The sequence below is a fragment of the Megascapheus bottae genome, chromosome 17 (genome assembly GCF_031878675.1).
Source record: "Megascapheus bottae isolate mThoBot1 chromosome 17, mThoBot2.hap1, whole genome shotgun sequence".
Lineage (NCBI taxonomy): Eukaryota > Metazoa > Chordata > Mammalia > Rodentia > Geomyidae > Megascapheus > Megascapheus bottae.
Genome location: NC_143525.1, coordinates 32,048,382 through 32,071,325, shown reverse-complemented (window position 1 = coordinate 32,071,325; position 22,944 = coordinate 32,048,382). Strand labels below are relative to the sequence as shown.

The 22,944-nt window shown below is 49.8% G+C and overlaps 3 protein-coding genes across 4 annotated transcripts in view; all 3 read right to left on the bottom strand.

The window, feature by feature from the left end:
- The window catches only part of Hoxb3 (homeobox B3), a 41,018-nt gene extending 20,849 nt beyond the window's left edge, over positions 1–20,169 (bottom strand). Inside the window, exons 1-2 of one of the 2 annotated variants that reach the window (XM_090350683.1) lie at positions 18,199–20,169; positions 1,631–1,811 (exon numbers count right to left, since the gene is read on the bottom strand). The gene's annotated coding sequence lies outside the window, so the exon portion shown is untranslated. Of the gene's footprint in view, positions 1–1,630; positions 1,812–10,435; positions 10,773–18,198 lie in introns of those variants that run through there. The other variant, XM_090350684.1, reaches the window with a different exon arrangement.
- Positions 4,313–6,616, bottom strand: Hoxb4 (homeobox B4). The gene is made up of 2 exons (XM_090350686.1): positions 5,947–6,616; positions 4,313–4,900 (listed from the first exon to the last, which is right to left on the bottom strand). Exons 1-2 carry the CDS (start codon positions 6,398–6,400, stop codon positions 4,602–4,604), a joined length of 753 nt encoding a protein of 250 aa, XP_090206812.1. The 5' UTR covers positions 6,401–6,616; the 3' UTR covers positions 4,313–4,601.
- On the bottom strand, positions 20,164–22,312 carry Hoxb5 (homeobox B5). Its single transcript, XM_090350685.1, has 2 exons — positions 21,349–22,312; positions 20,164–20,616 (listed from the first exon to the last, which is right to left on the bottom strand). The coding sequence occupies exons 1-2, from the start codon at positions 21,908–21,910 to the stop codon at positions 20,369–20,371; spliced, it is 810 nt and encodes a 269-aa protein (XP_090206811.1). The 5' UTR covers positions 21,911–22,312; the 3' UTR covers positions 20,164–20,368.
- Positions 22,313–22,944: the final 632 nt, after the last annotated feature.

The following is a 22,944-nucleotide window of genomic DNA, read 5'->3' as shown; positions in this document are numbered from 1 at the left end:
TGCTCCCTCCAACTGAACGAGAATGGAGAGGTGACTGGACATGGGAGGGAGGAGGAGGCTTAGTGAAGGAGTTATGCACAAACAGACCAGTATCTTATTCCCCAACCCCAACCCACCCACATGTACACACGTGTACACACACACACTGGAGCCTTGGCCTAATATATATATATATATATATATATATATATATATATATATATATATATATATATTTGCCAGTCCTGGGCTTGATGAGCTCAGGGCCTGAGCACTGTCCTTGGACTTTCTCAAGGCCAGAGCTCTACCATTTGAGCCTCAGCACCACTTCTGGCTTTTTTCTATGTATGTGGTACCGAGGAATCGAACCTGGGTCTTCGTGCATGCTAGGCAAGTACTCTACCACTAGGCCAAACTCTCGGCCCCATTGGCCTAATATTTTTATTCATTTTTTTCTCCCGAATGGTGAGTAAGAGAGGGGAAAAAAGTCCAGAAATTTTATGAGGGCATAGAAGAGTTTGGGTACTAGATAAGGGTAAGAGAAAAGAGAAAACAGGAGAGCCCAAGAAGCCCTCCCCACAGAGGTGTGACTTTCCCTCCTGGGCAGGAGGCAAGAGCTAGCACAATGTCCAGTCTAAGAGAGGTCAAGGGGCTTCCGAGGTCATTTTGTGGTTCTAATACTGAGCTAATCGCCTAGAAAACGTGGCCTCTCCATGAACTCTCTCTCCTGCCAGCCTCCCGCCTCCAAACTCTAAGTGAGGCCTCAGGGAAAAAAGAACCAGCATATTCAGGTCTGAGGCAGAGCCACGGACTCCCTCAGCCTGAGAAGCAGGGCCCCAACAGAGAGAACAGACTCCCCAAGCTCAGAAAGCCAAAGGAAACCAAAATGAACACTGAGCCTCCAGGAAAAAAAAAAAAAAAGCCAGGGGCCAGAGCAGAAGAGGAATATTTCTGTATCCATGCAGCTTGCCTGTAAACCACGCAGTTCTCACTCCAGAGAAAAGCACAAATTTGTCTAGAATCCCAGGCTACACCCAAGAAAAAACCAAACAGATCACATTCCCTTGTGCCAGCTCCAAGACTGAGACACTCCATCCAAAATGCAATTTCACGTTTCCAGCAAATGGCAATGACAGCCAGCAGTAACCAGGAATAAAGACACACATCCTTAACATAGATAATCGAAGTCCCAGGAATATAAGGCCAGCACACACTTCACTAGCTAGACACTGGCTCGCGCTTGCACACATTGCAGTCTCTTCCCAGGTCTGCCTATGTATTCCAAAAGCAGATCAGTGCTTTCTGAACCATCTCACAAACAGCCTTTTTTTTTTTTTTTTTTTTTTTTTTTTTTTTTTTTTGGGCTAGGGCTTTTCAAGTGCTGACATCTCAGTCCCAAGCAGCTCAAACATTCTCCAGGTGTCAAGTGCTCTCTCTCTCTCTCTCTCTCTCTCTCTCTCTCTCTCTCTCTCTCTCTCTCTCTCATCAGTCATCATAAGAGGCAACAGCAACTTTGCTCCACTGTCCACTATAAAAGTCCCACAAAGATAGCTGAAAAAGAAGAGGAAGCAAGATAATATTTCTTCTTTCACTTGTGAAAAGAGCTAATAAAATGATTTCTTTAAAAAAAAAAAAGCAATACCTCCATTACCTTCACATCTCTCGCCTCCTCTCGCCCGAGCTCCACTGGTCTCATTCATGATGAACAGCTTCTTCCAAACTGACAGAAAAAAGTTTTCAACTTTATGGCTCCAAATTTTTTCCCCTCGCAGATCCGGAGAAGAGGAACGGCTAACACTTTTTTCCCTCAACAGCCGGTCTGCGGAGATTTGCTGTTGAATAATAACAAAGGAGAGAGGATACGTATTTAAAGAAAAGAAGTGATTAATGGTTTTCTGTATAATTCTCACATTTTTCTTAGCTCTTGTCTACACAGAATGGCTGTGAACTTTAAGCTCCATAGAAATCTTTTTTTTTTTATTCTATTCATACCTTCCAAGGAACAGCTTTGATTTGGTTCTTTAGAGACATTCCTGGGGTGTATGCTTTTAAAGAACTATTCCCCCCCCCCCCACTTAGCTCTCAGCTTTTGCATCCTTTTGCATATAAAACATGATAGCTCATCCTCCTCCAGGTCTGGGGGAACAGTTTTCTTTATTATTATTAATCTCTCAGTTGCGTTTAAAGTGGCAATTCAACCACCCTTTCCTGAAGTAGGAATCCGGCCCGTTTGGTTTCCGGATCTACCCAACCTCTAATCACCAATCTGTAAACCCGAGAAATGCAAGATAAATAACAATAAAACGTGTAAACACTTTATTTTCTGAAAGGAGATGAAACCAACGAAACAAAACAATATTAAAATGACTTTTAATTGTACAAGCTCCGTGGGATTCAAGATTTTTGGACTTAAGAGTGGTGGCATCCTGACCACAACCATACAAAAGACCACCAAGGCTGAAGCCCCAGATCTCAGAACTTTTTGGTAGTGCTATTCAAAAGCAACTCAAGCCTCGGAGGGCTTTGGGGGATCACCTGTGCTTCTTCCTTTCCCCTTCCCCCATTCCATTCTAGGGGCATGGGGACCTCAGAGACAGGCAGCTATTTGGTCCCTAGTCATACCTTCGATACTTTCTATAAGAAAGAAAATGAAAATTAATACAGGAGCAGGGCTTCACAAAAGAGGCCATTTGTCTTCTTGATTATCTATTTGCTTGTCAGAGTTTGAGCTATGGCACCGGCTAGCTCCTTTGTAATATAAAAATACTTGCAAAACCTGCAAACACCCAGAAACATCTGTGCAAAAAATTAGACTCATTAAAGCCTTAAACACCTCAGAGGAAAGCAATACCTTCTTATGCAGGGAGGAAAAAGGCCGGCCTCCTGGAATCCTCTCGGAACTTTAATAACCAAAGAGCCGTCTGTCTAGAAAGAGACAGCTTAACCGCATTTTATTTGCTTATGACAAATAAATCATGATATGAAAGGCTTTGCCATACTTAAGCCTCTTGTGTCCAACAATGAAACATCTCCCCCCACCCCAATCAGGGAGTGGAATCAGCTTTTCCATCCTTCTGACCCATTTCTGGGCTGCAGGAAAAAAAAATTTTTTTTTAAAGCACCAAGCACAACAGATCCACCCTAAAAGGGAAACAAACCAACTACCACTATGTGGAATCCTCTGAGAAAGAAATTCCCACAAGAGTCTTTGGGAGAGAGAGAGAGAGAGAGAAAAAAAATCTTTAACCACATAGAACATGAGGCCAGACCCTCTAGGGTGCTTAACGTAGTCACGGAGTGGCATTTGTCCATATCTTTGCCAATTGACGTTCCAACAAAAACACGATGTGATGGTCACAAGAAACCAAACATTTATTTCTATTGTCACGCTGTACAGGACACTGATTTTCACACCAACGAAAAGTTCTAGACTCAGGCAGCCCCAGACGTAGAGAGGGGCCTGGTTTGGAATGTCAGAAAACAGGAGAGAAGACGAACATGACAGAAAATAATAATATTATCAATAATAATAATAATAATAATAAACGATGCAACACTGATAAAACTATGGGAGAGGGTTCTGCAACATCAACCTTCCCAGAGTGGGAGGGCTGCATTTTATTTCCTACTTTCACATTCATTTTCAGTCTAAGAGAGAGGCCTCTGCTGTACAACTCTGGCCGTAAGTCATGCCCAGCTCACAGAACTCCACTGTACCCACACCCTGCCAGGCTTGGTTAGGCCTTTCCCTCCTGGGGTGTCCCAGTCTTTTGTTTGTTTGTTTTTCTGAGACTCAATTTCCCTGCCAGTTCCTGCTTCGTCAAAGCTGTCCCCACCCTCCACCCCCAAACTCTTCCCTTTCCAGCCCCATGGTGGAAGAAGGTTGAGTATTCAGGGTCCGCCTTGAATGGGCACAGGGAGAGGGAGGTTTGTGTGTATTTTGTTACCGTGGCCAAAACACTGTGCTATCTGGCAGTCAGAGGGTGCTTTCGCTGGGTGTCAGGAGTAAGGGACAAAGAAAGAAAAAAAAATCCAGGCTGTCTTCCAGCAGCGGCAGCAGCAGAGGCGGCGGCCTGGCCGGGCCTCATTTGTTAGCCGAGTGTCGAGGTAATGGTCGCCACCGTGGCCCGTCCTCTCCTCGGCAGAGTAAACAAGACAGATGGGCCCGGGCCTGGCGTGATTAAAGATGAAACGTGGATCCATCTTCGCCAAAGCTGAAAATGAGGAGCTGCAGTCTCCTCCTACTTCTCTTTCTGTCTTTTTCTTCTTTCTTCCGTCTTCTTTCTTTCTTCCTTCTGTTCTTTCTTTCTTTCTTTCTTTCTTTCTTTCTTTCTTTTTTAAGGAAGAAAGCAAGAGGACCTGAATCCTGCTTCTGGGGGGTGGCCATTCCAGGCTTCCTATTCCTATTGTCATTTTTTATAAATAAAGCTTCCCTATCCCCCCTTTTTCTGTGTTTATTCATATAAAGCGAGAAAGGGCGAATAGGGTTGCTGCTTTTTTTTTTTCTTCCCCAGACCCAGGCCCCAGAAGGGATGGTCCCTTCCCGCACCCCACACCTCCCACCTCTGCACTGCTTGCCCACCCCCACTCCCCCAGGTTCCAGGCTTCTGCTGGGGTGGGCGCTAGAGCGCAGGGGGGCCTCCGTTGGGTCGACCAGGGGGCCCTCCGGTCGTGCCCGCGGTGCCACCCGAGCGTATCTTGGTGTTAGGCAACTTGTGGTCTTTCTTCCACTTCATGCGCCGGTTCTGGAACCAGATCTTGATCTGGCGCTCGGACAGGCACAGCGCGTGGGCGATCTCCACCCTCCGGCGCCGAGTCAGGTAGCGGTTGTAGTGAAATTCCTTCTCCAGCTCCAAGACCTGCTGGCGAGTGTAGGCGGTCCGGGAGCGCTTGGGCTCCCCGCCGGCGTAATTGGGGTTTACTGGACACACACAGAGAGAGGGAGAAAGAGAAAGTTTTATTGCCCCCAGAAAGGGAGGAGGAAGAACTCTGTCTTCCAGCTAACAGGGTCGCCCCCTCCCTCTTTTCGCCACCTCTTCCTCCCTCCTCCTCCCCGGAGGGGGTGGGGAGTGGGGGGCAAAAAAGGAAGAAAGTGCGACCGGAGGAAGCAAAAGACCTCAAAGTTTTGTAGGAGGGTGCTTTCTTTCGTGGGGGTTAGGGGGATGGGAGTAGGGAGGAATCTTGCAAGGTTTTAAAATTCTCCTCTCTCTCTCTCTCTCTCTCTCTCTCTCTCTCTCTCTCTCTCTCTCTCTCTCTCTCTCTCTCTCTCTCTCTCTCTCTCTCTCTCTCTCTCTCGGCCTGGGGGGCCCTCGGTGGAAAAAGGAGGAGGGGTAGTTCCCTAAACCTTTTCCCTGGGTTCAGTTCCCATCCTCACTACTCAGATTCCAAGCTATGCATTCCCCCATTGCAAAAAAAAAAAAAAAAGGGGGGGGGGAGAGAGAGAGAAAAAAAAAGAAAACACTTTTGCCCATTTCTGCAGCCAAGGAGTCAGACTGAACTGAAAGGAAGAAATGTGTGTGTGTGTGTGTGTGTGTGTGTGTGTGTGTGTGTGTGTGTGTGTGTAGTTGATTCAACTCTACTTAAATACGGATTACTTACTACCTCCTCCTCCTCCTCCATCTCCACCCTCCTCCCATACCCCTCCCCAACTTCCAACTTCACTGAGACTGCTTCTCCCGGGCGGAAAAAAAAAAAAAAAGAAAGAAAGAAAAAAGAAAAAAAAAGTCGCAAGTGAGAATGGGGAAGAGGATGGGGAACCAACTTCAAAGGCGCTGAGGCCCACCAGGCCATAAAAATTTATGGGGGATGTAATTATGTGGCTCTGAAAACAGGCGACCGTAAATCTCTGGCAATGGCGAGTTTATAGCGGGGACAATTGGCTTCCCCCAGCTCCCTCCCCCCTGATGCCTCTAGATCCCTTCGGTGTGCAGCGCCAGGGGTGGGGGGAAGCGATGCCCACGCACTCACCCGTGCTCACGTGAACTTTGCGCATCCAGGGGTAGACGACGGGCTCTTTGCACGCGGAGTGGGACGGGCTGGGATGCAGGGGGTTCTGGGCGCAGGGAGGCGGCGGGGGGCTGCTGCTGACCGCCTCGCACCGCTGGCCGGCCTCCGAGAGGAGGGCCCCGGCGGGTGTCGGCACGGGAGCCCGGGGGGACAGGCCGGGCGGCGGCGGGGGCGGCGGGGGCGGCGGCGGCGGCGGGGGCCCGGGGTCTCGGCAGGCCGCGTACCGCTGCACGGTGCACGCCGCCCGCCGCCCGAAGCCCGCCTCTGGCTGGAAGCTGCTCTCTCGCCTCTGGCCGCCGGCGTAGTACCCGGGCGAGTGGTCGCTGGGTAGGTAATCGCTCTGTGAATATTCCTCGCACGGAGGGAACTTGGGGTCGACATAGTTTGAGTTGATCAAAAAAGAACTCATAGCCATTAATTTCTGGGAATTGCCCACAAAATATACTAAAATTTATTCCGACCCCTGACTCGTTTTCCTGTTTCCGAAAGCCCTCCTACTTACTGTCAAGTGAACAAAGTTAGGGGCCCACGTGATCCTCGGAGCCAATGGCCACCCCGCCTGCGATTCCCGGATAAGGAAATCTGCTCACCCGGACCCTACTCCAGCCAAAGAGGTTTATTTCCCCTTTCTCTCCCCCCCTCTCCACCCACCCACCCAACACCAGGATTTACATAGGGCTCCTGCGGGGCGACCCCCTCCCCGCCTCGCCCGCTCCCTCGCCGCCGGGAACCAGAGCCCGGGCGAGCGACGGCGAGCAGGTTGCGCCTGGAAGGCCTATTGGGGCGATCGGGCTGAGCGCAATTCCTGGGCCCCTTCAGAAGTTGGGGCTCCCGACACGTAGCCCCCTCCGGTCCAGTCTCACCTCGACCCAGCATTGCTTTGCCTTTCAAATCGCTTCCATCCTCTCCCCAGAGCCACGCACCCTGGGTCTCTATGGGGAATGAAATGACTTGCTGGGCAAGTCGGGTGGGAGGGGGGTGTCCTCCGTTTCGAAAGGGGACCCCATTGTGGGGGGGAAATGAGGTACCCTAACTAGGCATGGGGCTTTTCTTTACAGCCAGATGGGTAGGGGAAGGGGGTGAGAGAGGAGGCGTGGGGAGCTGGAGGGCGGGGGGCACGCAGGGACTTGTCAGAGATGAATGGAACCGCGGGCGGATCGATAGGAAATTCATGCGCTAATTCGGGGAGATCTCGCTTTCCAAATCGCATTTAGCTGCTCTATTAGTTTGGCAGTATCCGTCAGTCTGTCTGTCCACTCTATGTACTCCTTTCTGTCCCATTTGGCCCAAGCTAAGAGAAATGATTTCTTCATATCCTGAAGAAAAGAGCTGCAGGTTTTTTTTTTTAATCTGCAACTTTTAAGAGCAAAGTGAATAGCAATTTGGTAATTCCAGAAGCAACCGAGCAATACTAACCGTGGTGCTGAGACTTCCTAATTGCCACCAATGTCACAGCCTCCTAGACGAATAGAAATCTCACATGCTCGTGATGCTGGAGAGAGGAGCCCTAGTGGTGACCCGGTCTTGATGCCCCCCCAAACAACACCCCCAATAACCCCATTTCCAAGGCATCTTGTTTGAAATCTAAACGGAAAGGCAAACTCAGCATCTGTTTGAAAGCGAATTTCCTTTGCCTTTGTATACATTCTGTAAGCAACAGTCTCTCGCCCCCCCAACCTCAGAGTTTCCAATAAAGCCCCCTCCTAGCCCAGAATAGAAAATAAGTAGAGTTGGGGTTAAGAGGGTTTAAATTAAAATCACCATCAACAACACGAACTTCTTAAGTGTGAAAGGAGCAAGGCTTCTAAGAGCAGAAGAGGGGGAGTTCAGGTAGCCGAGTACTGGCTGTCTAACCATTTGAGGGAGGAAAAGATAAAGAATGAAAGGAAAAGAAAAGAGTCTTCTCCAGGTCAGGTACTGAATTGTCCTCATTTAGAAAAATAATGAATATAGTTTTTGTCTTCTGGAAAAAAAGTGAGCGGAGTGTTTATGTCAACTACATATTCCCCTAGATACGAATTTGTGACCACAAAATTCCTTACACAAATTCGGATCTACAGGGTATATACAGAAGACAGACAGATCTTCTTTGCCCAGAGAATTTTCCAGTTCTCCTACTTTCCGAGGATTCTTCGTTTGGGGTGTGGTTTGATTTTATTTCGTTTTGTTCTAGTTTTGAGTTCTGGGAGCAGAAAAGGGTAGTACGGTTCCATTCTTGGGATCATAAGGTTTACTGTCTCCTTCTCTATTAGAAATAGAAGCAGCCAGTCTGCAAAGGGACTCAAACCGCATGGCCCCCTGCGCATGAATTATGAGATGTAAACATTAGCTAAGCACAAAAGGAGGAAGGGTCATCTTGAGGCTGAGTGAAGTCAGAATCAGGCCTTTCTGGGTCCCCTCCCCCTAGGGCTATTTTTTTTTTTTAGGAAAAAAACAAAACTCCAATCGGCTCCTCCTGTACCCTTCACAGCCTTTAGTTTGCCTTTATTTTGTGATCAAACGAATATCTAGATATTTTCCAAAGCACCTCTAAAGCAAAGGGTGAAGGCAAGGCGACCGACCGGGTGTGAAAAGGGGTGTAATAAAAGTCCTTTTGGAAAATTTCAATGGTAAAAAAAAAAGAAAGAAAGAAAGAAAGAAAGGGAAACAGCTGTAAAGAAAAATGCTGGGAGACCCAGCAGATGGGATCCTGGATATTTAATGACGGGCAATTCCGTTTACAACCTGAGAAAAAGATCAAAGGCATTTCATTTCCGAATGAAGGGCAATGAGGAACCATAAAAGATGCAGCCAGATGAGGAGCTGCTCTATCTCAGCCTTCCAAATGTTCTGGGGGGTCAGAAGAGGGGGACAGTAACTCAGAGGGGTAGGGAGGACCCAGTTCTCTGCTTCTCCAGCTCCTTGAGGATCCTATCTGTCTAAACGTACACCTGCTTAGGTGGCTGGTAGTGAGGCCAAAATACAAATCTGGAATTGCCCATCTTTTCCTAGGCCCCCAGTAACTTCTTATTCACTAAACCAGCAGACTGAGGATTGGGCTGGAGGGGACTGAGGCTTAGACTGTGGGGAGCTGTGACCAGGTGAGAGGAAATGTGCCCCAGAGTAAGAAGCCTTCTCCCAACCCAGACTTCCTGCCCTCCCCCCCACCTCCATCTCCCCAGGTTTGAGACACGCTTGTATCCTCACTGACCAAATCAGAAAACTAATGGAGTAAATTAACAAGTACAGAGACAAGCCAAAACAACCCTCTAATCACCACACTCCCCCGTCTTGTGAGTGAAAGAGCTCTCACCTGAAGACAAGTAGGTTCAAACACCTTCTGATAATGTTGAGGTTTTTTTGTTTGTTTGTTCGTTTTTTACAGGGTAAATCTAAGCACTGCCAATGTTGGCCTCTGGGCCTGGTTTCTAAAACCAACATTCTCCCAGCTAGGCGGGCACCACACATAATTAGAGGGAAACCAATCACATTATGGTTATGATCTTTGTCCAGAGAAGGGTCCAATAAGTTATCTCACACCCTTCGCCTGGGCAACCCAAGAAAATCCAAGTCCAGCCTTGGGGCCACAACGCAAGTCGTTAGGAATGCCACCAACTCAATGGAATCAAGGATCTTTCCAAATCTTCTCCAAGGCCACGAAATCAATGGACTTCCCCGACCTACTCCAACCATCCAGGCCCCTCCCCCAGCCCATACCTCCTTTCCACAACTGGTGCGCTCCCCGAAACCCTTCCTACCCGTCGGCTTTTTGGAAGTTTGGGAGGGCCCTGGGCCAGGCACTGGGCCTCTGCGCCGCTGTGCACTTCACAAGGGATGCGGCCCAGGTGTCCAGAGCGCGCCAAGAGAGAGGACCAGGAGGACAAGAGCTACCACAGGGTTGGAGATGGGTGATCCTGGGTCCAGAGCCCACAGACATTTTCTCCTCTGCGCGCTGGGAGCCGCCACCTGCCCGTGCCAAGGCGCCGTGCCCTCCCACCTATCCTCACTCCAGCCAGCCGGAGGCAGCCGCCAAGGGTGGAGGGACAGCGGACAGCGTCCTGCCATCACCAGGACGGATGGATTTCACCAACCTACCAGGAAGCCTCCTCCCCGCTTCCACACGCAGAAGGACACCAACAGCAATATGCATAATAATAAAAACAAGCTAAACAAGCCGCTCTCGCTCCTTCCGTGCCACCACTCTTGCGCTCCCTGGTCATTTGGAGACTTCCGGGCCGCCTGCTCCTAGCAGCCACAGGTTGCCAACTGGACCTCTGGCTACTCAGCCCCTCTCCACCGTCCAGGGAGTACCCAGGCCTGGAGGAAGCGTCCCACCTTTTGTTGGCGCAGAGAAAAGGGCGCAGGGAAGAAGAGAAACCCAAAGGCCGAGCCGAGGCGTCAGCCGCCGGCGCGTCGGCAGCCGCACTGTGAAGAGGAAGACCCAGAAGAGGAGCGGGCTGGAAGTACTCACCCGACCGCTCCCAGTGTCAGACCCGCCGGACCCGCTGGGCAAACCGCTGAGATCGCTCGTGTCCACTATTGTGTGTGTGTCCGGAAAACCAGAACCTCGGCTCCGGGCCCGAGGAACCACAGGCCCCCCTTTGGAGGCCGGAACAAGACTTTTTTTTTTTTTTTTGGTGTGTTTTTGTTTTTGAAGCTCAAGTTTTCGTATTAATCTCATACTTTGTCAGTCTTTGTTAAACAGCTAGGCGTGTCACAAGGCTCTCAAACATTTTAATAATTTTTAGACGCTGTGACCTGCGGTTCACCCCTGTCTGAGCCTCCCCCACAAGCCGGCAGTTACTATAATATGCAGTTCGGCTAGGTCATATTGAATTTTGCTCAGGTCATTACTTGGGAGAAAAATTACAGAGCAAGAATTTGATTCAACTCATCCTCTCCTGTTGACTTTTACCAGACCTCTTCTTTTTCTCTAATCCAACTCCCACCCCCACCCCCACCCCCAAAAAAGTCCCATTCAAGATCCTCTGCCCCTGGTTTGATTTTCCATTATTCTTGTATTTTTTTTTTGGTCAGTACTGATTCCTAGGACAAACAGAGAGAAAGTGAGATACCACTGGAAATTCTTTTGAGACGTAGGAAAGAAACAAATACCAGAAGAGCTTAAAATGTCCCTGTAGGCATCTGGACCTCACAGTAGAGCATAGGCCTGAGCCAGTGGCTCCCTTCCCTCGGCTTTTCTAAGTGCTTGTACTCTCAGGTCTGTATCCTGACCACTGACAATTTCTTTTGCTCTATTTACTTCTTCAGGCACCAGGAACACTTCTACTTCTGTCAAAACTTTGGAGACTACAGGACCTCAAGCATCAGTCCTCTACCTCTTAGGATGGCCACATTTGAGGAAGACAGAGAGAGCCCCAGGAGAATGGCTGGATCATACTGGTCAAAGCTGGGGACTTGGTATTCTGAGGCATTAAGCTGTCATTTAACAGCAAAATACTCCCCCAATTTATTTTTTAAAAATCTCATCTATATCTCATCTATACAGTAAATCCTCTGCCATGGTTACATGACAGTACGCAGGAGCAAATTGAAGAGATTTAAATATCAAAGATATTTTAGGATTTGTTTCTCTAGGATTGGAATCTACTTAATGTCTACAATACACCCCTCCCTTTCCTTAGCCATCAATGGACTTGCAGAGGTAGGTCAGGGGATTCTGTTTCTACCCAGTTCAAGGCTCAGGCCTAGAGTAAGCACTGGTAGGGTGGTGTCTCCTAGTTCAGAAAGGTAAGGAAAATGCCCCTCTAGTGCTCCCAGCGTGGTCTGGGATGGCAGAGGTCATTCCTTTCCACCTTGATGTCCCTCCTGCTCAAGACCTGGGGCTGCTCCAGTGTGTTCCATGGATCTCTACATTTGTCAACCCTTTGTCCCCAAATGAAAGGAAAGAAGACTTAAGGCTGAGCAGAAAGACATGGATTCTCCAACTTTGACCCTGACCTCTGTCTCCTCAGGACACAGAAATTCCTTTTTGGCCTGACATCCCAGATAAACTCACTTGAAGAAAAGTAGAAATAGGACCTTACACTCAGTACGGTTAAAAACAGAGATCAAATTGATTTGGGATTGGAAATAAAACCGTTTTGCTCTTCTGGCCATCTTTCAAAAGTCATCTTTTCAAACACTCTCAGGTTATCTCCATTCTGGAAGGACAAACACACAAAATGCGCCTCCTATATTAAATGAGACTATGATGACATCTCATAAGGCAACAGTCATTTAAAGACCCAAAATAGGCATATGCCTCGATGTTATAATTACTGTCTCTCTTCAAGCATTTTATGAGCTAAGCTTAATGCCTAGATTCAAGGTTCATTTCAGGTCTCACCATTTCAGCTCCACACAAAGATCTCAGAGAGGCTATTTAGTATTTTTCCTTCTCATTCTCTCCCCCCCCACACCCCCAGATAGGGAGGGAGAGAGGAAGAGTGAGTCAGGATGATGATAGTTTAGGAGAGAATGATGGAAGCAGCAAACTACCTACCTTTCAATATCCCCACAATTTCAGGAGAGGAATGGGAATTTAGTATACCTCTAGTGATGGCCTGTGGGGTTGAACTCCAGCTACCTGGATCTAGCCTGGGGGGGGGGGTTAGTGATCTCAGAAAGCTGGCCTACATGGTGGGGGGGGTAGAAGCAGAGAGCCCAGCTTGGCCCCTATAGGACCAGCAGGGTGGGACTGATGTGGTTGAGAATCAAACCTTCACCTGAGAAGCCTTCTTTGGTCCTGCCAAACGTCCTGCAAGGACATTTGGGTAATTGGATTTTTTTAATGTGTGCGGCTGGGTGGATCTTAATTAAATTTTATATGGTGACTCAAAGGTTATCTTTGGGAGAGAAAATTGCTCGGAGGATTCTCCCCACACCCTGAGAGCTGTCTTTTGTGAAGTTGTCCACCATCCGCGGTGCAGTTTTTGCAAAGACATTTCTTCCTTCCTCAGTCTCCACGCTTCCCCAGATATCTGCACCTCCCCTCCCCAACTTCTCCCAGCCCACATCCCTTCCTTACCTCAAACATCCAGTGCTCGCTCTTCTCTCTTCACACACACACACACACACACACACACACACACACACACACACACACACACACACAGCCCCCTCCCCCTCTCCCACTCCGCCCCCGCCTCTAGACGCCTCCGCCGCCCCGCCCCGGCTCACGCAAGCTGTAAACTTTTGACCCTCCAACTTTGCGACCCCTTAGGCAATAACACTGGCCTCACCGCCCTGCGTCTCATTCAGTGGCGCTGGCTGAAGACATCCAAGCGCGAACGCCTTCCTTGCCCCTCCCCCTGTGCCACCTTGTCTCCCCCCCCCCAGTCCCCCCTTCCCAGCTGCTGCCCAAGAAAGCGCCTTTGACATGGGGACTCGAACTCTGATGATTAAATAACTTTTGGGGGGACAGGGGGGAATCGCCGAGCCCACGTCCCGCATGTGCCACCAGTCTCTTCCGTTGAGATTCCTGATTTGTTTTGTTTACCACCCACCCTTCATTCTTGGGTCGCTGTACTGGGAGCGCAGTTGCTGAGCCAGCCAGGCGCCCACGGGGAAAGCAATCTCAGTCCGAGGCTGAGCTGGAGACGGTTATTTCTGGAGTGGATAATGGAAAGGGTTGGGGTGCATGGGTTTCCTTGGGAGCAGAAGTCTGAGACCACGGTACCCTTAGGGCTGGAAGGCAGAGCTGTGTCCTAACAAAGCGAGGCCCAGCGGGGCCCGGGGCCACCTTGCGCGGCCGCACGCTGGCGCCTCCGAGGCCCCAGCCTGGCTGTGAACTTGGTCTAAGGCGGACTCTACTGGCAACTCCGGGACGTTACAGCCTCTGCCGGCGCCGCCGCTCCGCGGGCGCACCGCGCGCTTTCGCTTTCCCTTCCGCCCAAAATGCCACCCCCGGGTCTCCGCGTGGGAGCGGAGCTCGGTTTTCCTACCCGTGGGACGGGGGGGGGGGGACATGAGAGAGTCAGGGAACAGAAAAGGAAGAATAAGGGAGAGTGAAAGAGACAGATATAAAGAGTGTGTGCGAAAGAAAGAGAGAAGCTGGGAGTCTTCCCTGGGGTGCCACCGCATCCCCTCAAGAGAGGACCCCTCCTATGCTGGCATGTTTCCTCCACCCCTGTGCTAACTGCCTCTTGCCACGCTGACTGCCCACCTTTTCACCTGGCTGGGGTCCTCCAGTGGCTGGGCCATTCAGCCTGGGACCTGTGGTAGTATTCCAGACTAAATGATTTCATCCCTAACCCCACTGAGCTTGGAGGTCAGGGCTCTCTCCTCACACCAAAGCCAGGCTCAGTGCTCCCAGGCCCTGGTCCCAGACAGCAGACAAGTGGGTCTCGACCCCAATCTAGGAGGAGACCTAGGAGACTGTAGTTCAGAAAGCAGCTGGAGGCCTGGGAGACTTTCCAGGAAGAGACTGCAGAAGATGCCTCTCTTAGAGGCAACTTAGGGAGAAAAGAAACAGACCACAGAGACAAGGAAGATGGAGGGAGGCAAGAATTAAAACTGGAGAAGATGCTAATCAAGATCCCACAGGTTCCCTAATCCTCTCCAGTCCCCTAAATCCCCCCCCCCACACACACCCTTCCTCTTGAAGTCCACAGTCTGAGTCTCAGTGAATTTGCCAAAAGAAAGGAGGAAAGATGTTCCTAAACCTGTATGCTCGCCCTGGCCAGGCCTGCAGCAGCAGAGGTGGTGGCCTGTAATGTATGCAGCACAGAGAGCCCCACGTAGGCCGGCGCTGCGGCCCCGTCTGCTGACCTCTGTGTGATCCCGAACTCTATGAATTATTGATGAGATATGAGCGTTGATTTCCCCTTTCAGGATGCAAACTCCATTATATTGTTAAAATGGCGATTTAATCGTTGAGAATAGCTTTGGTGTGGGTTTTTTCCCCCAACTCATTTGCGCCTCCTTCCTTTTCATTTAACTCTCTTAATTAAATCCTTTAACAGATTTTAATCACTTTTTGGAGGGAGGGGTAGAGGAAGGGAAGACCAGAACACCATCAAAACCAACAACAACCAATGGGACAGTAAAAAGAGAGACCAAACTAACCAGAAAGCCATCAAAAGCATCTCTCTACTTTCAGGAAGTTGAAAGGAAGGAGGAGAGAAGCATTAACCTTTTTAGAAAGATCCCTCCACCAGAGTCTGCATCAGACCAACCTCATACCAGGAAGAATTGAGGCCTGCAGGAACCAGTCTGGAAGGTGGCTAGTTCCATCCTCAGGAGACTTCTGTCAGTCTGGCTGTGACAACTAAGTCACCCCACCCTTACTCTGAAGTCCAGAGACTTCAAGCTCGAAGAAAACCACAGAACCCTTATGGCCTGTCCAACTTTAGCCTCAGGGGCACTTAAGGAGAAATGTCCACTCTCCTTAAGGGGGCCCCCATTTCTCCCCTCCCCCTTCCCAAACAGCTCCTTTTCCAGGCGGTGTCTGAGTTAATTAATATGGATGTGTAACAGCACTGCAGCAATCGATAAATCCTGCTGTGGACAGATTCCCAACCTCAAAATCCCAGCCTCAAAATCCAATGAACCCTGAAAAATTCCAAAAATGGATAAGGTGACCAGTGGCCCTTCCCCTAAAATAGGTAGGTGGTTCTTCCTAGCCTCATCTTCCCAGTTTGGCTTAGTGAGTCCCCATCTGGGAAGCAGTGAGTGAGAACAGTCTTGACATGAGACTGAGGGCTCAGTCAGTCTTCTCCTTTGCTGGAAATCTTGGGCTTCAGAACCCTGATTACAAGGATAAAGGAAACAGGCAAGGAAAAGAGATTGTTCTCGGATCTCTGCACCCTGCCCTCAGTGAAGAACTCACAACCGCAACCAGGGAAGGGTTAAATGTCCCTGGCCAGCCATGGTTATGGAGAGGAAGCTGATGAAATATGGGCACTTGGAGCTCCAGGCCCGGCTGGCTTTCCTGTTTACACTTCTTTATACTTCCTCCCACCCCGTAGCCACATAGAAACAAAACCAAACAAACAACCAAATAAAACAAAAAGATCAAAATCAAATTGTCTACTCAGTGTGGCCAGACTGGCCTTAGAGAAAAAGCAAAAATGTAGCCTTCATTTCTGGCTGCCGGGGAATGCTGGCTCTCCTTTAGCCCAGAGGTTTAGGCCGGGACTTGCGGATGGGATGAGAGGAAGCCCTGGGAGAGTGAAGAGGAAGAGAAGAAGTCTGGAGAGAGTGAAGAAGCATTTCCAGAGAGCGAGGTGGGGACAATAGGAGGAGAGGACACAGGAAAATCCTTTTCCCCAGAAATCTCTTAGCAGCTCTTATCCTCTTGTCCCCAACATGTCCTGGTTGGGGTTTAGGGAAAACAAATGGTGCAAAGAATGAGGAAGAGGGTTTCCTCAGGATAAACTTCCAGGCAGAGGACCCTCCAAAGGCTTGATCTCTGAGTTGAAAGCATGCTTCTCTTTGCTATTCCAAGAAAAAAAATCTATCCAGATATGCCTAGTCGATGTTCCTAGGTTACTGGTCTCTTACTGTCTAGATCAGACTTTACAGAACTCATATGCAAAGGAACAAAAAAAAATATTCTGGGCAAGCCTACTTGTCTGGGGTTTTAGACTCCTCAAAAAGGTTAAATGGGGGAAGCTAGAGGGAAGCAGGGGCTCCATAAAAATGGGGTTCCCTAGGAAGCCCTAGGTGAAATTTTGTCTCCGCTCCCCTCTTTCTCTGTACCATTTTCAATCCCTTTGCAGTGCAGAAAGTAGAACCTTGTGGAAGCCATACCTCCAAAATTTATTCCAATTTTAAAGTCTACTGAAATCGTTTGGGAGCTGACCAGTGTCTCCTGTCCACAGAATTCAAATGCCAAGCTTTCTTGGGAATTACAGCTTCTAGGCTTCCAACTAAGCTAACTCAGGCCCATAGTACCGTACCTCCACCCTCAAAACCTGGTTAAAAATCTCCTTTGGAAGTCCCTGGCATGGGCAAAGAATGGTAAGTTCATAAAACACAGAGCAGCTTTGGGAGAAAGAAGGAGAAAATGCTGTAAGCCCTTAACAGGAACCAGAGGGAATTTTGTGACCACCCTCTCCTAGTTTCCAAGTTCCAAAATCCCTCAAAAGACAAGAAATCTAATTCCAGGGATCATACCTGGTAAGCAGAATGGAAAGATAGTGGGTTGGCAAAAAGAAGGAACAACAGAATCATTGGACACAAAGGTCTTAACAACAACAAATTGTGGGCATCAATCTGATGGGGAAGAGGCCTCTGGCTTTCAAAAGAACGGTGACTTCTCCTTTTTTTAAAAAAAAATTACACACACACATACATACCCAAATACCAAGTACCTCTGGTTTGCAGTGCCACAAAACAAAGGGACCCCTGAAGGCTGGAGATCTGGGTGGGGAAGAGAAAAGCACCTTTCCAATGGTCTATCCCAGCACCAGTATCTTTTTGATACTTTTCCATAGCTGAGGTTCGTGTCCCTGATAGGTTTTCTTTGTGGAGGACTTTGCCTGGGTCTGTTTAACCACCTAACTCAACCAGGCCAGAGCAGATACACCTCTCCTCCCTTTCTCTTGGCCAGAAATTAGGGTTGCCATTGGCAATTAACCTCCGCTGTCTGCTACCTATTTTGATCTCAGAATCCCTGAAAGAACCTAGTAAAGGTGATTACTTGGCGATTACTTGTGATGGAAGACCAAAGATGGATGAAAAAAAAAAAAAAGCTTGAAGAACCAAAAGCCAGAAAGTACCCCCAGGGCAAACTGGTCTACAGAAGCCACCTTCCTTTTTTCTTTCCTTCCCTTTAGCTTTTTCTCAGCTTGGGTGCATCCAGATAAAAGTAGCCAGCAAGACACCCATAACAAATAAATGTCATAAAGCCCCCCCCAACATGGGGAGACATTTGTCTGAAAATCACCAGTTGTGAAATGCACCCCCACTCTAATCAGGCCCTTCTTCCAACAGCACACACTCATTCTTCTTGCTCCCTAAATTTCTAAGGCACTGAAGGAGTAAGGATCTCACACAACCTTTCATCTTCACAGAGTACAAGACATATGTCTGCAGATATAAACCAGGTACCCCCTGACCATTGTAACCTTGTATAGAACTGGCACCCCATTTCTCAGAACTGGGTACAAAAACTAGCTAATTTGCCCTGTCCCACTCCACAGCCCTAACTGGAAGCAAGATTTCCTTCCTTTAGCCCCAAACCCCAAAACTGCCAAGGGAAGAAAGCGAAAGCTAGAAGCCACTTACTGCTGGAGTGCGGGGCCTGGGCTGCCGTCACTGCCTTCTGGGTTGGTCCGGCTGCTCTAAGCTGGGAAGAGCAGCTCACCTACCTCTGCCCCCTTCCCCACCACAGCGAGCAGTTAAAGTGTCACTTAACATTCTGGAGAATGTGAAATATACCGCGCAGTGTCAACTCCCCAAAACCATAAAACTAACTTTATGGACCTCACGTGACTTTCTCGAGCCAGTGAGGGGTATCTGTCTGACTTCTCGGCGATTTTTACGATCTAACTTCGAGATAAAACCCCTATCCATTTGACATCTAAATGTCATAGCGACTTTTGGGATAGTTTGCTAACGGCAAAGGGGGAACAAAGTCAAGGGGTGAAGGGGAAGGAGGGCCTAGTAGAGCCTCCCAAGACCCTCCGTGCCTCCTCATCAGCTCCCCCCTCCCTCCCCCCAGGTCCTGTAAGAAGTTGGGTCCAGCTGGAAGGGATTGACCGGGTAAGTGTCCAGACTTGACTATTGTGCCCAGGGCAGAGGCTAACTTGTATGGAGGACTGGGCCCTGGCCTGGGGCCAGGCTGGAAGGGGAAACCACAGGTCTTTCAAGTGGGACTGTAACTCATAACCAAGAGGGCCGGTCAGTTGGGTCCCAGGAGAGAAGGAGCCCTTGAAAAGTGGCAAGAATGCTGAGGCTGAGAGAAAACCTTTCAAAAGTAACCTGATTTTTTTTTTTTTGGCCTTAGTGTGTGGCAGAGCTGAATCTGGCTTTAGAGTAAAGACCAGGGCAGCTCTGCAGGCCTCTGCTACTCCCAAAAGGCCAAGAGTCTTCTGCTCAAGACTTAGGCCCCAATTCCTTTTCTTGGAGAATTTTCCAAGGTCTTTGTTCTTTCTTTCTTTCTTTCTTTCTTTCTTTCTTTCTTTCTTTCTTCCTTTCTTTCTTTTTCCTGGCCAGCTGGTGGAAGGACACCTCAATCCCATGTGAGGTTTCTGGACCCTTTCATGAAGGCCTATCCCTGGCCCAAGAACCAGTGACCAAGCCTTGGATGTGGGTAGTTGAGAGGGACTGCTAAGAGCACCCAACTGGTCCTTTCCTCTCACCTAGGTTTCTGGAGACTGGTCTAGGGTGTGCCCAGTGATGAGAAGAGGCAGACCCCAGAGAAAAGACAAGTGGAAGGGCAGTGGAGTGGGGGAAACATTTATTTGACTTCAAGGAAAGCTACAAACAAATACCAAAAGCGAATCACTGAGACAGGCCTGGCAAAGACAGATTTCACACATAGCACAGCGTCCACTCACTCACTACAAATGGTCTTGGAAGCAAAATGGTAGGGAAGAAGCGGTGGGTCTGACCCAGATTTGTTCCCATATTTACAAGCTTTGGGTCCTTGTAGGCAGACCCACAGATTCACAAAGATAAACACGAGACACTTTACACTGAGGATTATTTGTTTCCGTACACTCCCAAGACCAGGCCTTGTGGGGCCTACCAGGCAGCAGGAGCTTAATTCTCACTCTTTTCCTTCTCTCTTCTCAACATCACCTCTCTGGCTCTCCCTGGCCCCAGGACCCACTCCAAGACCAAGCCACTGGGAGATTTGGGCCGAAGAAGTGGGGTGGGAGGCAGAGGGCGAAAGGTGAAAAGAGATACAGTAGTGGGCTCCATCTCAGAGGCCAGCTCAGCTGGGCCCGTTACCATTACCATTACCGCACTACCCCGCCTCAACTGCCGCCCCTTGGAGAAGTTTCCAGCTGAAACTCAAAATACAGCCATTATCCTTTATATATATATATATATCTATATATAAATAAGTTAGAACACAGAAGGGGAGGGGAAAGTTCACATTAAACATGCGAATTTCTTTTTTTTTTATCCTGGGGGAAACAGTGCACCCACAGACACAAACATTGAGAAACACTGGCGGATTGGGGGTGAGCAGAGGGGAAAGGGGAGCATGTCGGGAAAAATAATAAGAATTATTATTATTATTATTATTAACAATAATAACAAGATAACCAGTCCAGAAGAGAGGGAGCCACAGGAAGATCTAAAACCAAACGAAATATCTTAACACAAGGCTGGGGCGAGGCAGGCTCATGGGAACCGGTCCCCAGCGAACAGCGGCAGAGCGAGGGAAGATTGGAGGGGCTGGGGCTGGGGGCTGGCGCGGGCTCTTGGGCTCCTTTGGGCGGGCTCAGGGCTGGAAGGCGCTACCGGCTGTAGCCAGGCTCATACTTTTCAGTTTGTTGTCTTTCTTCCACTTCATCCGCCTGTTCTGGAACCAGATCTTGATCTGGCGCTCGGACAGGCAGAGCGCATGGGCGATCTCGATGCGCCGCCGCCGGGTCAGGTAGCGGTTGAAGTGGAATTCCTTCTCCAGCTCCAGGGTCTGGTAGCGGGTGTACGCGGTCCGGGCCCTTTTCCCATCCGGCCCGGTCATATCTAGAGCAGACAGAGAGTCCCCCAAGGCAATGTTATTCTGGTTCAAGGAGGAGGCCCATGGTTGGGAGGGGGGCGGAAGCGGGACCCAGGCGTCCCCAGCCCCCAGCTCACCGCAACTCCATCCTTTCTACTCCACATGCCCACATCCAGACTCCATTCTGCACCCCCTTCTCCTGCAGCCCCCAATTCTGACGGCAGTAAACGAGCCCGGCTTTGTCTGTGGCTGCCTCCCAGTGCCTCACCCTTGGCTGGACTCGGGCAGCCGTTCGCCCCGGGGAGGAAGGGAGGAAAGCGGCTGCTTTTTGGGCCCTAAGGAAGCTCTCTTTACTGCTCAAGCCTTCCTATGCCAGCCACACTCTCGAAAATTGGGAGATAAGCAGGATCCTTATCCACAGCCCATCAAAACTCATCCTTCAGCCTCCAGCTGATTTCTGGCTGGGCGAATAAAACCTAAGCCGAGCCTGGGATGAAATGATTTTTTAAAAAAAATAACAACAACAACAACATACAACCCTTCAGCAAAAGACGCTATTTGGTTCTGTCCTTGGAGCTTGTGAGGATCCTCTCAGAGACTTCTCCTCCTAGGAGAAAATCAATCTCTATTTGAGGAAAAGCTAAGCTTTCCTTGCCCTTCCTCCCCAACACAGAGAAGGAAAGCCGAGGAGACTAATAATAATAATAATAATAATAATAATAATAATAATAAGAGAGACAAACAAGAGACAGAATTACCATGGCTGATGTGGAGCTTCCTCATCCAGGGAAATATCTGCGGAGTCTGCCCCTCGGGCGCGGCTGTGGAGGTGGCCATGGGCTCAGGCTGTGCCCGAGCTAGGCTCGGACTGCTTAGCTGGCTCGTCGCTTCCTCAGGCTCCGAGGACGCGCTGGCTTCGTCTATTTCGGTGAAATTGGCGCTGGAACTGGCTGGGGTCGCCTGGTCGGAGGGGGACGAAGCGGAGGGCTTGGTGCCGTGGCTGTCGCCGTTGGTGCAGGGCAGGGACTCGGGCGAGGACAGGGAGCAGCTCGACGTCGCCTGCCTGAAGCGGGGCTCCTGGGCGGGCGCAGGGAAGGCGCGCGAGCCCTCGCCCACCGCCCCAAAGTGGCTGGAGGAGGCCGAGGAGCGGTTGACGCTGAGGTCCATCCCATTGTAATTGTAGCCGTAAGAGCCGGTGTGCATGGCAGCGGGATCCCTGTAAGAGCCGCTCAGAGAGCTGCCACTGCCATAATTTAGCAACTGATAGTCCGGGCCATTTGGATAACGCCCCGAGAAGGAGTTTACAAAGTACGAGCTCATTTGGGTGATTTTGGAGGGCTTGATTTGTGGATCGTGGTCGTTATAACCCTGTGCTTCACGATTTATGATGTATTAATGAATTATAGCGATGCACTGTACTTCGTTTTGCTATGTATGCGGCCAAATATGGGGGGGGCTTGGAAGGGGGATGGGGGGGCGTTAGGGAATCACGTGCTTTTGTTGACCAGTCGTAAATTCTCGCTGATGACCTCAAGAGGTAATTCATGCTCTATGGTTACAAATAATGACGATCCGAGAATCGTTAGGGCCGATTCAATGCGAACCTCCGAGAGAGGGGGGGAAAAAAAAAAGGAGAAGGGGGAGGAACCAGGGGAAGGTTGGCGTTGGCCTCTGAGCCGAGCGCGCCACCTCCCGGCGGCCGACGGGAGCGCGGCCGACAGTCCGCCGCCATGGCGGCGGTGGCTCCCTCCCCGCAGGCTCCCTGCAACCCGGAGAGCGAGACCGAAACCGGGCTGGGGCTCTCGCCCTCAGGGTGGAGTCCTGAACAGAACCGAGTTGAGCCTGTTAGCCGCGTTCCAGGGGGTAGGGTTAGTCTCTATCTGTATCATTGTAGTAGTAAGTAGTATTTTAACTCTGGATCAAACAAAGATGTGAGTTGCTTTGCCCCTTACTCACTCGGGCTTTGCAAGTCTCCAAGTTGGGGGCGGAAATGGGGGGGTGATTGGAAGTTGTGTGTGAAAAACAATTATGAGTTTTTCCCTGCTAGCTCAGCGAGGCCTACTTCCTGGCGTGGCTGGAGTGATGGGTCACCGCCACCACCAAAGCCGCAGGGCTGGGCTGGAAGCTTGAAGAAGCAGGAAAACCTTCCCTCTTTCTGGGCCCTGGGAAGTTTGGAATTCTCTTCCTGGCTTCCGTTCTTCCTTACCCCAGGCTTGAGAACTGCAGAGCGGGATAAGGACCCCAGAAGAGAAACACAAGGAGCGAAGCAGCCTGCTTTCTGAAAAGACTGCTGTGGCCCGCCCCTGGGCGGCTTTGGATTTCGGTGATAACATGTGTCTGAGAGTTTGGGGTTA